The following is a 17,496-nucleotide window of genomic DNA, read 5'->3' as shown; positions in this document are numbered from 1 at the left end:
TTACAGCTACAGTATAAACTTTATTACTGCAGCACTTTTAAAAACTACAGTGTTAAATCTAAGTGTTTTATGGGGTTGAAACCGGATTTAAACAATTCAGGAATAAGGGGAACTTAGAAATGTGACGTGATATTTTTAAAGATGTTGAGCAGGAGGCTCCTTCAGCTCAGAGAGCAGCTCCAGGTGAATCAGGGGGAGGGGGGGGGGGACTGGCACAGCTGAGACTAGTTGACCAATCACCTCCCCATGGATTCAAAGGACTTGGACCCGCCCCTAACTTCATGCACTCATAAACCCACCTTATATCAAAACGTTAAAGACAGGGATTCAGAATTTTTGCGTAATCCTGCTGAAAGAACAACCTCCTTGGTGGAAGCAGAAGTTAAGATTTGAAGAAAATTACAGATTTGTTCTTTATGAAGAAAGAGTTTAGGTTCATCACACAGAAGTTGAGTGAGAGAAAGTAATCATCCTCAAAACTTCCCCTCACAACACCTGCAGGTTGAAAACCGGCAGGGCTCCAGTAATAAATCTGTTTCTTTCATTTTTAATATTACTGCTGAATATTCACTCTCCCTGGATCCAGCTCCGTCTGCAGCTGTGGCCAACGAGAAGACAAGTTCGGTTATATTTTACACTAATGGCTCCTCCGATCCACTTTCCTTTCCAGGAGCACCTTCAGAAGCCTCAGCAGCCACAGCAGCCTCGGACAAACAGCCAGCTGCTGCTCTGAGCGACGCCTCACATCACAGTGAGAGAGCTCCGAGAATCTGGATGTTTGCATTTACTAGAACTTGGGGAAAGGGTTGTAATTTATCCGAGTCGTTTGGCCTGCGCCTCCATCGTGAAAGTCTTAGAGGAATCACACGGTGGTAAAAGTGCAGGGACGGCACATATTTGGAGGTTGGAGCCTCGCTCCATCTCCTGAGTGAGTGAAGGATTGCTGCTGGGTCAAGGGGGCCGAGGCCCCAAAGTAAACACAGGTGTTGAGGAGGCAAGTGACTGGGGTTACCCCGTCCAGTAGCTAAAGCAACACACACAGTCACGGAGAGTGAATAATACTCGGGCAACACAGATGGACCGCTGCAAGTTTGAGTTTCCTGTCAATTAACAAACTTCTTATCAAGCCTCATTTAGGAGGGATAACAAGAGTTTCTCTATTAAATGGTGGTTATTAGTGGCTAATGACTGGGCCTGAAACGAACTGTGATCGAGCCCCACGTCTTGTTGTTGGATTGTGGTCGAGGCAGGTGGGCCCTGGAAGGGATGTGAACAGTCGTCATGTGGCCGGGGTGAAAAAAAGAACATCTGTCTGAAAGCATCTGTCTCCCATACATGAAATAGTTTTATATTAAATACATATAGGTGCTGGTCGGGCTCTGTGTGAATGAAGATCGAGTTTCCAACATCTGCATAGATCATCCTCACCAGTGGAAGACGATTGGTTGAACAAATCTTTTTTTACGTTGTCCTGAAAAGTGAACTCTGTCCAAGACTTGAACAGACAACCTGGACTGTTTATTGTTTTTAAGGCAGTGGTCTTGGCAGAGAACAGTTGTGAATTCAAACTGTTTCGGACAATGAAACTTAATCCACGACGGCCAACAGGAGTAAAACTGAGCAGAACGAAAGCTGCTGTTGAAATGTAATTGTTAGGAACCTAAAATTATCTGCAGCACAGATTTTGTTTAAATAGCAATAAAGTGTCCAAGCAAAAGGAAACCAAAATGCAAAATATTAAATTAAAAACATCATAGATATCAGTTCCCTTTTATTTGCTTAAATTGAATCCTCCTAAAAAGTTAACGGCTTCTCTCCTGGTCTGCACCGTTCCACACAGTTTCAAGAAAATTGGTTAAGTATTTTTTGTGTAATATTGCTAACAGACAAACAAATGGAGATAACTAAAGCATGAAAATGTCACACAACCAGAAACTAAATATGAAAAAAACTAACAGAAATCCATCAGTGAGGCTCTTGATTGTCCCGATGTGCAGTTTGTTATAAGAGCAGAGTTCATGTAACGCTTTGTCCGCCTCCGCTGGGGGTGAACAGCTGTTACTGCACAGCTACTTTCCTCCAAGTGTGTTTACGCACGTGTAAACAAAGCATTACAGTGAAACGAGCTCGGCCAAACCAGAACCCAAACCCGGGGGCCTTCCTCCTGGAGCCGATGGTGTGCACCCAGTCCTCACCACCCAGTCTGAGCCTCTCACACAAGTCCTGGATCTGATGTTGGTCAGTGATTCTTTTGTATAGATTTAAGGGGATAAAAATAAAGTTCTGACAGTTCCAGGAGTCCAATAGACGCTGTTTCCACTGCTGCTTCACTTGATATCGTAAAATGAGACCTGACAGATTCATGGCCTGTCAATCAAACAAGCCACCTGCTTAGAAAGGTTCTTTTCCATTCCTTCATTGGACTTTTTCTTTTTTAACTTTGGTTTAGAAGTTCAATCAATTTTCCCCCATATTTCATACTTTAATTTATGCATCATCACAAGCTTTCTGAGGAAACAATCCAATGTGCTTTGCTTCTAAATCTGATTTTGTGTATTTTAGTGCTTTTTCCACCAAAGATGACACAACTGTGTAAAACCTGGCATGCTTGCACTTTCACCTTTTTCACTAAGTGCCTGCTGTTCCTGTGTTTACCACTAAATATATTCACATCCGTCACCTTCAGCAGTGTGTTAACCCGAGAGTCAGTGACCTGCAGCCTAAACAATGATTCGTCTCTCTGCTGAACTCAAAGACAGCTTCGTTATCTGTTTGCACAGCTGAACGGGGGAACTGCACCGAAGGGCCACAGCACCACTCACCAGAACACATAGTGAATAATGTGGATTATCCTGTAAAGCAGTGCCTGTCCCGGTTTATATATTGGACATGTAGTAATGACCAATCACAAGCCAGAACAGTTTTTATAGCGTCAAGTAACTAATTAAAACCAAACTTAGTTAAAGAATAAATCACAAGACCTAGCGGAAATCACATCCACCACTTATTTGTGTAGTTTGGCCCAAATTCCATCTGCAAACAAGGAGAAGGCCGGTTCTTTCTGATGGCAGCTAACCACCAGGGGGCGATGCAGATGATTTGGCTTCACTTTTGGAGAGTTTTCATGTTGCAGGTCACAATGTTTCTGAATGGGTGAGTTCGGTGGACTAGTGGCAGAAACTTGGACTATGGGCAGAAAAGGTCTCTGGTTCGTCTCTGGTTCGACTCCACGGAGAAACAACAAAAAGACAAACCTGGATTGATCTGTCCAAAAATCCAAGAGGATTCTCCCTACCCTGTCTAGTGCCCCTGAGCAAGGCACCCTACTCCCCCAACAATCTAACTTTTGTCCAGCTTTATCTCCAGTGCCAACGCAAAAAATTGCAACACCAAATAATTCCCAGCATAATTAACGGAGTGTAATGCCGATTAAAATATCTTTCGAGGATTCAGAGCCAAACTTTTCCTTCTAGCATGGAGGAGGCAGGTTTTATGACGGCAACAAACCACCAGGGGGCGACCCAGAGGATTTGGCTTCACTTTTTAGGGAGCTGCCATGTTGTCCATCTCTGTACCACATTGTGTCCTCTTTCACCCACGCCAAAAATCACAACGGCCAATAATTCCCGGAGTGTAATGCCATTAAAATATCTTTTGAGGAGTCAGAGCGGAACATTTCCTTCTCAAATAATTTCATAAATAAATATCCAGCAACTGAACAAAAGGTGTTTTCAGAGAGATTTTCCTTTCTTGGAGGATTTGAGCTTCTTTTCTCCTCAGGACGGACGGACTGAACGTTCATTAGCCCACAGCCTCTGACACTGGGACAGATGGGAACACTCAATAATAACACAGTGATTTCTTATGAAACAACACGCACTGTACCAGCATATTTTTTCCCCGAGTGCTTTGGAAAATTAATCTTATGGAAAATATTATTTTGGGCCCGGTGGACGTCGAGGGAAATTCCACACAGCATGACAATTTACTTTATTTGGGGCTTTTTCTAGAATCCTCTGTCACCTCTGATTACAATGAGCCGAGCGTATCAGTTACACATGTGCTACGCATGATATTCTACCTGAGTTTTCTTTGTGTATTGTGGCCACTTCGGCTTTTGGGGGTTGGGGGGGGCTGCGTGTTTTCGAGCGTGGATCAAAAGAGGCATTGTCATCTTTTTCATGCCGACTTCTTTTTGACGCTGAGTAAAGGTTGATATCGTTGTCCAGATGATTCAGATCAAATGTTAATAAGGGAAATCTGATATGTAGATAGATTTTAGAGACAGGAGATGTCAAAGTTTTAGAGGAGATGATATTTTCCGATGCAGGTCCTGGAAGTAGAGAACAAGCTCTCACCCCTGAACGGCTGTGGTTTCTCTCTCATCATTTAAACCAACCACAAACAAACTGGGCTGCTAAGAGTCTCTGAATCAAATTCAGTCGATTTTGCCCAAACCGACTTTTCTCAGCCTCAAAAAATCAATTAAAAGATGACAGCAGTAATTCCAGGAGACATCAGGGACCTGTCCGTGCAGACCAAGCCTCGGGGAGAAAACCTCAGAGGTCATTTGATCTGTGACACTCATCCTCCTCCTGCAGCACTTAGAAGAACAAAGGACTGGACGACTGTGTGGCCTGGTGGGAAAAGCTGTATGATGTGGAAACCACTTCCTCCGCTCCATCAGGGCTACTTGAAGTCAAACGCTGTCACATCTGAAAAGTGCCACATTATTATATGTGCAATTGTTTAAGCTGTAAAATAGGTTTCCTGTTATTAAGCCCATTTAACGTTTTTATATGTTCTTACAAATGGTTTGAATTTTATAACGATTTCTTGTCCAGTCAAGAAAATCTGTTGAATACATGATATGGTGTTTAGGTTTCAAATGGAAAGTTTAACAATCAACAAGACCCATATGTGTATAGCTTATATATTAGTGCTTTCAGACAAGCACCACAGCCGTGAACTTTTCTAGACTTTCATCAGTTTGACCAGACATGATGCGAAGAGAGTCGGTCATTGTTCTACAGAATCTAGAGCAAGCAAGCGAGTCAGCATCATGGAGACGTTTCTCACCTTCCTCCTGCTCGCTAACCTCACAAGAACCTGTTTCAGAAGGTAAAAACACGTCTCGAACCATGGACGATATCCAGAGAATCAGGTCAGTGATTGATCAGTCAGTGATATTTCATGTAAATGCCGAATAGAAGACGTCATTCAGGTCAAACAACAGCTTGTTGTGTTCTATCTGCTGTATCAGTGCGTGTTGATCCACCGTGCAGTGGGACGCGGTGGCGAGCTCGGGCCTAGCGGGACATTGGTCTCCGGACAAAGCTTGCGGGGGGGGGGGGGAGAACTCCAAACTTACACACCCATCCAAAATCACAAAGTGCAGAGACGGCAATTGGCCTGACAGCAGATGTAATAGAACCTGCAGAGCCCCGTCGCCCGAGGGCCCTCGCCGGAGCGCCGGAGTGGCAGGGGTTTGGCTCGCTCAAAACAGTCCTGGGATCAGCGTCGTGAGCCGCTCATGTCAGTCACATCCACAATCTTATTCTCGCCGAGCATCTGGAGGCCGAATCCGCGGTGAAATGTATTCACTGTGCGTGTCCGTGGCACCGGTTTGACTTGGCACGGCGAGTGATAGCTCACTTTTAATATAGAGTAGAGAGCCGGAGAGAGCGGAGAATTCTTGAGGCGGACTGTACAAACGTAGCAGCACAATGGACAATGAGCGCGGCTGTGGTTTGGACTGTGGGGAGATCGCGGGGAGCCTGATGGAAAGCTCGCCGCGCTGCCGTGAGCACGCGAGGTCAGGACATATGCTGACACGGACTTCTGGGCCCGAGCCAGAGCCGGAGCAGACAGGAAGCAGAGGCCCTCACATCTCCTCAGCAGAGCGCCGCTGCTCCTCGGGTTCGTCTCCAGATCAGAGGTTTTCTCTTGTTCATGACAAAGTGCGCGGCTTCTAATTTGGATTGGTTTTTGATTGAATTAGCAGAAGAACGACTTTGCAACATCTGGCAGTTTGGGGAAGTGTGAGATTATCAAAGTCTCACCCAGAGGCAGTTGAGAGACGAGTCCACGCTCCTCACATCCTACACACGTGTTCATTTTCTTTGGTCGACTTAGTGTTTAACAAGGTTTCATCAAATTATAACAGATACAAATAATGATGTCACGCCCTCAAACGAACATAATTTGTTTTGCGACAAGGGAACGTCACGTTTTCCATCATCTGAGTTTGCTCAGGGCAAAAATATCTCTATACCCAAAGTCAACATTCACATAACAATTAAAAAGTGTGTTCACAAGTGTGAGATCAGACACACATCTTATTAATTATCAATTTATGCCCAATCAGTGCTAATGCAGAACTCCACAGAGTGTTGTGCTGTCGGTTAAATTTTGATGACATGGATTGAAGCCAAAGTGTCTCCACGCCCCCTGGTGGCTGGCAGTAGTAAAGGTTGTAAAACCCGCCTCCTCCATGTTAGCAGATGGGACGTGAATGAATGAATGTTTCACACATCACTCTGTGAAAACAGGGAAACTGTCAAAAGTAGTTCAACTTAAAAAATCTGCTTTGAATTTGTTCCACAAGTGGAAACAGGAAATCAGAACCTCTCCCTGTTTGTTGTTTGTAACCATCTGTTGACTCTCCAGTGAGTTCACTACACAACTAAACAAGCTCGCCACCGACTAATCGCCCTGTTCATTCATTCAAGTGTCCTTTTCTCCGATCACGTATTGAGTTTCACTGATGTCTGATGAGAGCACCAGGTCCTTTGTCCCGTCTTTGTGTGACGTGCTGGCAGAGCCGCTCCCCCGCTTTCACAGCCGAGCTGTCAGGGGGAGCACGTTGGCCTTAAGAATGAGACAGGGCAACAACAGGGCAACATCTGATTAGCATTCACAGCACCGTCCCCACTCCCTCTGTATTTTATTACCACAGGTGCAGGGGCATTCATTGATCAGATGCACGCTACAGGCGAGGTTTGGCCCTAATTGAAAACAGCTCTATTTATACACCTGCAGGCACTAAAGGTCTCGGAGAGCGCGCGGGGAGGTTAGAGCAGAAGAGAAAGGAAGGCAAAGAACACAGAGCAGTGACAGAGCGGTGAAGAAAGACATGCCTCGGGAGACATGGGTTCAGGCCCACAGAGAAGGAGAGAGGCAATTCCAGAACAGCATGGCCGCCCGGAACCCGAGAGGATAAACTGCTCGTGTTAAAGTCTTCAGGGATGGATTTTTGAAACTGAGATGAACATCTGTGGAAAAGGGGCTGAAATAAATGCTGAATGTCTGGTTATTCCCAATATCACTCGTATTCACTGGGTTAAATAACGGCTCGTCGTTTGTTTACCACGCAGCTGCCAGCTTCCTTTTATTTCCTGAACACTGTACTGATTGTGTTCAGCCCCTTTGCAGGTGGTATATTGCATCCTGGAGGCCCGTGTTTTCACAGTGTGACCATAACAGGAGGTCAGGGGGTCAGGTTGGTGGAAGTCCAATCAGAAAACCACAGAGGAATGAACAATTTAGACAGATAGAGAGGGGGGGGGGGGGGCGTCACAGCTCAAACTAAACTCTTCTGATGGAAGAAGTCTGCAAAAACTCTGCAGCCTTTTTTTTGTGTTTCTGTCAAATGTTCAAGCTGGGGAAATAATTTAAGCTGGTAATCAGGTTTAAAACCATAAATGTGTGTGTCTGTGTGTTTTTGTGTGTGTGTGTGTGTAGTCATCCTACAGGTTGTTAGTGTGCAGGTGAAAGGTATTAACTTTCTTTTGACTCTAAGTACATTTGAAGACACAATGAAAAGGTGGACACTCACTGTTCAATTTCAGATTTTGGTCCAATTCGTCATTTTAGAGTCGGACCACATTTCAGCTTTATGATCTATTGTGAGTTTCGGTGAACAGGTCATAACGAGGAGTGATCACATGCTCCCGACCGGACGCAGGACCAAGATGGCGGGTGTGGAGGAGCAGACAGGTTCCCACACTGAGATCGTGAGCTGTGGTTTCACATCGCAGACGATTCACAGTGTGAGTTGGAACGACCTTTTCTCAAAGTGAAACGTGAAGGCCCGGCTTAGGGAAACCGCGAAACGAGCAGATGTATCAGATGATTATTTAATGGTTAGATACAAAACAAAACAAAAACTTCCATTAATGTGCCATGAGCTATCATTTACCCCAGAACAGGATCACATCCAATGTAGAGTGTTTTCCTTTTGAAATAGCATAACAGGGGCCGGCTCATTATCTTGGAGACGGTTCAAAACCCACTTGCTCTGCGGTCGTGAGCGATGTTTTTCAAATGTCCCGTTATTAACAGAGCGTTTTAATCCGTCTGATGAAAGACGAGCGAAGTGATAATCGATCGTGGGGAAAATCACATTCACGTGAGCCAGGGGAGGATTTTTGAAACAGGTGCTTCAGTATTCAAAAACATAAAAATTACTACAATGAACTGGACGGGAACCAACCAGCACTTTAATACTGGCACAGGAACATCACCGCTATTATTTCAAAGTCATGTTTTATGTGAACGCGGCTCCTGTCGAATTCAATAAGAGGCAAAGGAGAAACAACTGCACTGTTGTGTTGCTTCTGAAGCGTTGAAACACATTAAACACACACATTAGAGGTTAAGTTAACAATGATAATCTAACACTGACTTTCTTGTTTTTTTGTGTGTGATTAAAGAATAGAGTCTGGTGTTCCTCAACTGCTCTGGTTCTGTCAATGGGAAGCCACATGACGTCATTCCAACCTATCAGCAACAGGGGGCGTCCGTGCCCCTGCTCATGTGGACAGGTTGGGGGGTGGGGTGGGGTGGGGGGGGCAGCTGGAATGAGAGATGCTCAAACTGGCACATGGCCCACGCGTTCAATTTCAAAGAACTTGAATCATGTCAAAAGTTTTCCAGACGATGATTCAGAGGTTGACTCACGTTTTGGAACGGCAGCGCAGCGAGGTGCCACAACATGAAATATAAGAATTAATGGAGATCTGGCATAAGATTCTCATCTGAGGGATCGATGACAAATGCATTGAATACACTGGTATTGGAGATTTTTCACTTCTTAATATTGTTATCACAAAATCCAGCAAATCATATTTTTATTCCCACTATAGTGAAGATGCAGTTATTTGTTACTAAGACCAAGAAATTTAACATTAACAATAAATGTTTAAAAATGTTATAATTCACATTTAGACAGTTGCCTTTGAATCCACAGCTGCACGAGCAAACTACAAACTTTTCAGAGCCGCATTTCCAAAACCCAAAGGAGACAAGATTTTCCATGACTTTAGAATCCGTCTGACTGGATGTTGTCAATGTGTTGTGTGTCCTCCTGTGTTCCAAACAAAGTCAGGACACACACAAACACGCTGCCGGGTCGCAGGAGGGGGGGGGGGCCTCGACGTGGACGTGGATCTTGGAAGCGGAACAGACTTCTGTGTGTATAACATCCCAGTGTTCCCATGCAACATGTCCCTGGGTCCTGCTGGGACAGGATGAAAGTCTCACTGGCCTAATGTCTGTGTAACTGCAGGTGTGGAGGAGGCTCCTGTTTCACCAGTGTCACTGATGTTCACAGACAGTCAGAGGGGGGGGGCATTTGGATAAGCATCTGAGGGTTCAATCAAATGCAACACCTAACACAGGTAAATGTTTGGATACTGCACAGCCGAGTGTGTGTGTGTGTGTGTGTGTGTGTGTGTGTATGGTCTTTTTTGGAGTGGTGTCCTGGCTTGTCCTCAAAGGAGACACACAACCACACGGCTTCATCAAGAATCTGTGTGATCACTTTCCTCAGGGGGGGGGGGGGCAGTTTACAGAGTACGGCAGATTGTAGTTCTGTCATTCAGCTTGTTTTCATTTAAAGTTTTGATCCGATTTTGTGAACTTGAACTCGTCTTTTTGGAAACTTTAATGTCCGTCTCACTGTTCTACATCCCGGCTTCTCTCTGTGTCCGAGCTGCCGACTGTGAATCAAGACGGACGACACGTCTCCACTTCCTCCAAACATCCAGAAATGAAGCCAGAACATCCCGGGAACACAAAAGCTCGACCATGTTGTGCCGATGATGTCATGTGGAGACAGAGTCTGTAAAGACGTGGTTGTGGTGTGGAGCCTGTCCAGCTGTCAATCACGATATCAAAGCCCCTTTTCAATAACATCAAATAACTGATTTAAACCAAACGCATCAGAAAACTACCCTAGAATTTATTTGAGGCTTTTGATGTCTTATTTAAAATCTTGTTTTTGAATCAGTCCACTATCACTGGGGCCTAGTGTGTTGAGGCAATAACAGCTATCACCCAGTTCCTGATCAGACTTCATTGGACACAGAGGTCAGAGGTCAGGATCAGCTACAGCAGCATTTTTAAAGCTGCTAGCAAAGTGTATTGCTCAACAGTATGATGTCTAAGTATCGTTGACAATAACACGAGCAGAGACAAAGAAAAGACACAAACTGTGTGAGGCTTCACAGCCGTCGGAACAGAAGCCTCCATCGACGCTCACCTCAAATATTATTCCTTCACACTGAAAGAGAAGTGGACACAATGAGCCACAGAGCGCTGACACAGAGCGGCCGAGGCCACAACAGCAACTTCTCTCCTCTGCACCAGAGCGGCTGATTGATTCCAAAAAGTCCACTGACCACACGTGGAAAACGCCAAACCTTCATTTTCAGGAGACAACGCACTGGTATTCTCTCATCAGACTGGTATTCTCTCATCCCACTGGTGGCTGGTGGGAGTTCCTCTGCCCTGTGCACGCAGACCACACCTCGGCGAGTGTAGTGGCTTGTCGGGAGGTTAACTTACACTGGACGGCTCCGGTTGTACAGAGCTTTGGTCTTCGCGACCTCGGCAGCGAGCGCAGCTGCTTTCTTCTCCTGGAATTCCTCTCGGCTCAGCACCGTGCCCTTGTGGCCGTGCTCCACCACCTTCCGAGCCAACTCCCGGCTCTGCCAGGAGAGAAGAGAAAGAGTCAGGCGAGGAGAGCGGCCACCGGGCGGCCCTGCAGTCACATTCACACGTCGGAGTTCAATTCAGGTGTCGATGTGGGGATTCTTTTTAAATTGGTGAACGTTTAAATACTGCCCTGTGGTTTAGAGCCTCTGAAAACCAGTTCAGATTTCAGTCCCTCATGGTGTTCCTGACCTTTTGTAATACAACCCAGTGAAACTTCATTAAACCTGAAGGCAGTTTGGTGAAAGGCAATTAAAAGAAGACCAAACACACAAGATACAGACAAGCACTGACAAACATGAACTAAAGCAGTAACACAAAAGAACATCATGGAAGAGCTGCTCGGTTGTGTTAAGGTAAAAGTGTAAATACTTAAGGTTATAATAGATAAATGAATAAATAAACTAAAAAGTTAACATGGCAGGTAGTTATTTAAGAGTAGGTGTGTACCTACGTTTCTTTGGGTTGAGTCCAACATAAGGTTTGCACCACATTTGAAAAATTATAAACCCAAGACTGAATGCCTTTGGCGGACATTAAATAAAACCTCTAAAATCTAAAGATAATATAGTTTCAATGATATAAAACAGAGAACTCTGTATTTTGATGAATGAGTTTCTATCTTAGACAAACCACCTGGATCTGAGTTTAGCTCCTGATCCACCTGAACACAGACAAATACAATCTGCAGCTGCAGCCTTTAGTTTGAACCTGTCATTGTTTGTATTGTGTGTTCAAGCGTGTGTGTGTGTGTGTGTGTGTGTGTGTGTGTGTGTGTGTGTTACAGCCTCTGCAGAGACTCTTAGCTCCAACATTTCAGTCACCGTGCACCGACCCGCTGTCATTGGACGCCAAGCCATAAAGTCATCAGTTAAAAACCAAAATCTTGCTGTCAGTTCCTGTGGCGTGTCAGATCAAAGCCGGTGCCACATGTCCTCCGACCCAAACAGTCCTCTCAGCCCCGGGGCCTGCGTCCGCACCCGAGAGGAAAAGTTATATTTTCCCTCCACTTTGATGTGGCTCGCCGGAAAATGAGTCGCAGACATTTGCCAGTCCCCAAAACTGTTCCAGAATCATTGTCTTCAGTTTCAAGGCTCATTGAACAAGTCTGTTTGAATGAAGTGTGCGTTGTACAGTGGACACACCAGGACGGGGACTAATCCTCCAGGACACGGGGACTGACAACAGGACCAGTTAATAAATCCTTCAGGTTCCTGAGTCCTTGAAGTGGAAACTGGGAAGAATGGGTTTGTAATTAGCTGATGTATCAGGACTGGAGTGTTGTCAGTGTGAGCGCACAGGTTAGATGACCTGGGCTGATGATGATGAGTGACTGCAGCTGATTATAAGGGCAGATAGGAGTGGTCCCCCCCCCCTTCATGTGGACACAGGTGTTCAAACAAAGTGGCTGCAGCAGCTCTGGAAATATCATTAACAAGAGTGCCACCTGCTGGCAGAGAGCAGGACGGCACATCTCTGACCAGCACCCATTAACCAGGAGAGAAGAACTAACTGGTATCTCTGAAGCTTCATCTCGAAAACAATAATGGCTATAAATATAAAGATTGTTTTGATAGGTGAACGTAATCTTTCTTTTCAATAAAATCACTGACTCTAGCTTGTTCTAGTAAAAAAAATTGTGGATACCTTTCACAATGTGTAAAAGTTAGATTTTTTAACTGATACTAGACAATATAATAATTTTTATCATTTTTGTATGTAAGTTGAACGTGTTTGGGCCTTTTAGTTTTAATGTCTCCCCACAAATTTGTGATTTTCATGACACATGTCTCTAATAAGGTCACTGTGGGTAGGACCATGTTGTCAGAGAGGTCCTCACTGGGATGAGAGGTGAACTCTGCTGTTTGACAGATTTGCTAAAACAAACTTAGGATCCATGAAAGTCTAAAATAAAGTGAATATAGGTGAGAAAATTAAATTAAATAAATTAAATTAAAACTGAGAATATGCATATACCTGAGTTAAGTGCAGTGGCACAGGAGGATTGCATAAGGAATGTGTTATAATGTAGAGGCATACATATGGAATAATACTGGTTGTTTATGTTATACTGGTAACAAAAAAAAGTATGTGCAAAGGGGAGATTTGTTCTTCTGTGACATGAGTCAAAATGTGGATGATTACCAAACCTGTGTGTGACTGCCACCTAGTGTTTACCCACAGACACCACACCAACACAACCATGTGTGTTCAACTCCAGATCATTTAATGGAGCAAAAGTTGATAAAAGTTAATGGAAATAACGACAATAATAATACTAATAATAAAACTCAGATTTTTTGTAGACACTGAATACGTCGTTTTAAGCAAAGTGGAAAATAAACCAGACTCCATTTAAAATGTTGGCATATTCTCTCAAAACGTTTTTTATAAAAGTGCATTAAATGCTTAAAACACTAGTAAAAACAAAGCTTCAGATACAACCAACACTTATCTTATCACACAGCAGATGATTAAATTAAAATGAATAATCTATCAGTTGATTTCTCGCGCTACCATCTCGTTACACCACACTGATGTTAGCTAGCTGCTGCTGCCATTTTGACAACGACCGACCTGAACTAAATGATGATTTGTCGTTGATTTAAAACATTTTGGAGGCTTTGGTTAATGCCGAATGGAAGAACGGGTCCTGGTGCTTTAGGAAAAGTCAACAGCTTTGATTTAATAGTGACCATTTCGGCAGAGTAGTGAAGACAAACTTAAAATGGGAGTTTCTGAGACGCGGTTCTGACGCGGTGTCGACAACAGGAGGGATCCCGGGTTCCAGGCACTAGGACGGCCGCTAAAGTATCTACAGTCGTCAGTGAGACTCACCTTTAAGTAATATTTGTCCGTGGGCGTCACTTTGGAGTCCAGATAATCTTCATACTCTTTAAACTGGGCAGTGCAGTCCGTGAACCGAGCGGTGGCGCTGCTGAGCTCCATCTCCTCCTCTGTGTGTGTGTCTGTGTGTGTGTGTGTGTGTGTGTGTGTGTGTGTGTGTGTGTGTGGTGGAGACACGCTGCCAAGGCAACAGAAAGACAACAAAGACGTTTAACTGACACTGATCAATAACCAACGATTAGTTATTATATTAAATATGATATACATGAATGACTGATCATCAAAATCACCCACAATTCATCGGATGAGTGTAAAGAATATTTAAAGACAGTACGAATATTTAATAATTTCTCTAAGAAGGAATTATTAGGATTAAAGGCTAAAAAGTAAAATATATAAAGTATAAAAGTCTCACAGTTCAAATATACATAATAAAAAAGGTACTGATTTCAACTATACATAGTATAAAAGCCCCAGTTAAAAAATATATGTAGTATAAAAGCTATAGAGTGCCATACCTAGTATAATTGCCCCAGATTCAAGATATACATAGTACAAAAGCCCCAGACTTAAACTATACATTATATAAAAACGTCAGAGTTAAACTATACATAATATTAAAGCTACAGATTAAAACTATACATATATTAATCGTCAGAGTTAAAATTCACATGGTATAACAGCTTAAAATAAACGATATACAGTAAAAAAAATCCTATCATTGCTAGGTTCATATCTGTCCCACTCTGAAACAGATGGGTTGTTAAAAGGGTCTGTCCCTTTAAGAAGGTAACTTTTTATATATAGTTTGATTAAGAACACACCCCCTCAACAGGAAGTGAGACAGCTAAACGTTACATGTATTTCCTTGATATGATTGGTCCTTTGAGAGATGATTGGTTGAGGGGCGGGACTAATGGAGAGAGGAGCGTGAGCGCAGAGTGAACGTAGCGTGTTAGCGACGTAGCTACTTAAGTAAACCAGATCGTAAGATATACGTCACTAAAGTAACCAGACTCACTTTGTTGTGTGACTGTTAAGTGTTTTTGTTTGTCTTTGAGCTGTTAATAGCTTCCCTGATAGTCGAGTGCTAACGTAGCTATCAGCTATCGGAAGAAAGCTAGATATGAAGTTTTGTGTGTAACATAAACTTACTCATTTGTAAATAGTCTGTCAAGTTTGTCTGTCAAGTTTTTGGCTTATTTCGAGTGTTTAATGATCTGTTTGTTAGCATCACTGCTAGTGTGGTGCTAATTGTGTATGTACAGACTCAGAGGTCGTACAGGGTGTCACCACACAGCGAACCATGTGACCAGGAAAAGACGACTGCACCTAATGACCATCAGGACTGATTCTTCATCGTCTGAGGACACGGTGACAATGGGGACAACCGTGTTTGGGCAAAGTAAGGAGACGGCATCGAACCGTGTTTCTTGGGTGAGTAACCCGCTGCTGTACCACACACCCACACGTGGTATTAAAGCTGTGCAACGGGGGTCTCTTTGTGTGTATTGCCGGCTTTTGTCTTTTACTTACCTAAATTGTCTTACTAAGATAAGATAAGGTAAGATAATCCTTTATTTGTCCCACTACAGGGTAATTTTCTGTCACAGTCAACAAACTGACATAATTTTAAAATAATGAGTAAATGTGCAATAAAAGTTGAGGAATTAGAAATTAGAAATAGTATAAACAGTGTAAACAGAAGAGTCAAAGCAGAACAAGTTGGTCACGGACTGTGTAATATCTAACAGTAATTTGTGATGTGCAACAGCTTCTTAAAACATGTTGTGACCCCATGAGGTTTTTGTCTTGGTGTGTTGCATTGATCCAAACATGTTTGTGCTCATGTTTAAAGAAATGTGTGTGTCTGCTTTTCATAAAGTAAATCATAGAACTGAGCTCATTTGAATTAGGAGGAACTAAACCCTGTGTGGAGAAAGTGTGACATGTCCTCTGTATTAAGCTGCTATACATTCAGGATGTATAGTCTGAAAACAATTTATTTTGGGCTTTAATGTGGATTAACATATGAGACGACACAGTAATCCTTATTTAGAACCTTTACTGTCTGTAAAATACAAAAAATAAAACGTGCAGAGGGAACGTTCTCGTCTCTATTTACAGAAATGCTGTTACTCTTGGCTGTCATCGCCATCTTTTATTATCATTTTGTTTAATTTACTCGTTCAGCGTGACCTTTAATGGCTCTGCCGTGACGTCCAGGGAGAGTGAGCTCACGGAGTATAAAGACATTGTTGTGCCGGCGCTCGGCTCCTGTGAGGCGGCGAGGTAACGTAAAGCCAACGTGAGCGAGAGCACGAGGAAGAGGAGGCAGGCGCCGGGGAGGTAATGTAGGTTGGCTGGCGAGGGAACTCTGCTCCTTTGTGTGGAACTTTAAATAAACTGTCACGCAAAGCTTAGACACATTCGTTTCTCTTACCTAGAAATAAAGACCCACTTTATTATTTATCAGCAATATGAATAATAAACACAAAACGTCTCCTCTTCCCTTTCCTCTCCTCTGATTCATTTCAATTATACAATAAAATCATACTGTCAAAGTCCTATTAGTTTTTTTGTGTAGTCAATTTGATTAAATTACACTTTTACACTGTAGTTCTTCCTGTTCTGTCTTTCATAGTTACACATTCTTTGTCTCATCCTTGAGAAATTATTATGTAATCACTAATCATATGACTTCATATTAATAATTTTCTCATCAATAGAAGCTTTCTATTACTTGTGGATCTCAACAGATAAGCTCCGAAAACGTCAGTAAAACCATTTGCTGATATATTTATTTGTGATACTCATATCACTGGAAACCTCTTTCTTCATACACAAGTTTTTATTTTCTTAGAAATTCTAGTACAAAATATACTTTTACCCTTCGGGATGAGTAACAAGACATAAAATGATGACAGTACAGATCATTTAAAAATAAAGGCATCATCACAATCAACTGATGAGTTGTAAAAAATAAATACAGTCCGAGTGATTTTGTTTTTGTCCATATGCTACATGCTCCTGTTCAGTACTGTTGTTTTAACCTGTGTTTTAACCTTGTCGGGCATTTTAGTTATTGTAGATGCTTTCGCCTGTATTCATGGCTGTGTGTATATGTTTATGTATGTGTGTATCTATCTCTGGACCTAATGCGGCCTCCCTGCGAACAGGGACCGGGCGAAGTGCCTCCGTGTTGTGTGCATTTTGTGCATCACAGTTTGTGTTCACTACAGAACATCTGCCAATGTTTCACACAACTGCTTCTGCACATCTGATGCATGTAAGTCTTATTTTACTAGTGAGAAAGAGAAAAATGTACACTACTAATACTGCGTCTTTTCTGGCTAGCTAACCATAGCTAGATCAACTAAATAATACTCCAAATATAACAGTATAAACCTAATACAGTGATTGATGTGCATTTGAAAATATGCTTTTGACTCTTACTATGGCTGTTCACAATCATTTCAGATTTACAGTTTAATGTTTATAAAGATGAGGAAGATGAAGAGGAAACTCTTAGTCTTGATTCTGAGTCTGTAATCTCTGACACTGGGGAACGTTCTGGAATGTTCCAGAGGATCAAACTGGGAGTTGTGGGTGTGTCCTGGAATCCAGCTGTCCTACATGAAGAAGGCACCTTTG

General features: G+C 43.0%; 1 protein-coding gene across 1 annotated transcript in view; it reads right to left on the bottom strand.

The window, feature by feature from the left end:
- Window positions 1-13,944, bottom strand: part of cfap299 (cilia and flagella associated protein 299) — a 68,158-nt gene extending 54,214 nt beyond the window's left edge. Inside the window, exons 1-2 of the mRNA XM_053421151.1 lie at window positions 13,834-13,944; window positions 10,849-10,991 (exon numbers count right to left, since the gene is read on the bottom strand). Coding sequence (XP_053277126.1) covers window positions 10,849-10,991; window positions 13,834-13,944 — 254 coding nt within the window. The remainder of the gene's footprint in view (window positions 1-10,848; window positions 10,992-13,833) is intronic.
- Window positions 13,945-17,496: the final 3,552 nt, after the last annotated feature.

The sequence above is a fragment of the Pleuronectes platessa genome, chromosome 4, assembly GCF_947347685.1.
Source record: "Pleuronectes platessa chromosome 4, fPlePla1.1, whole genome shotgun sequence".
Taxonomy (NCBI): domain Eukaryota; kingdom Metazoa; phylum Chordata; class Actinopteri; order Pleuronectiformes; family Pleuronectidae; genus Pleuronectes; species Pleuronectes platessa.
The sequence above is the reverse complement of the archived record's forward strand: the minus strand, read 5'-3'. Positions and strand labels throughout refer to the sequence as shown.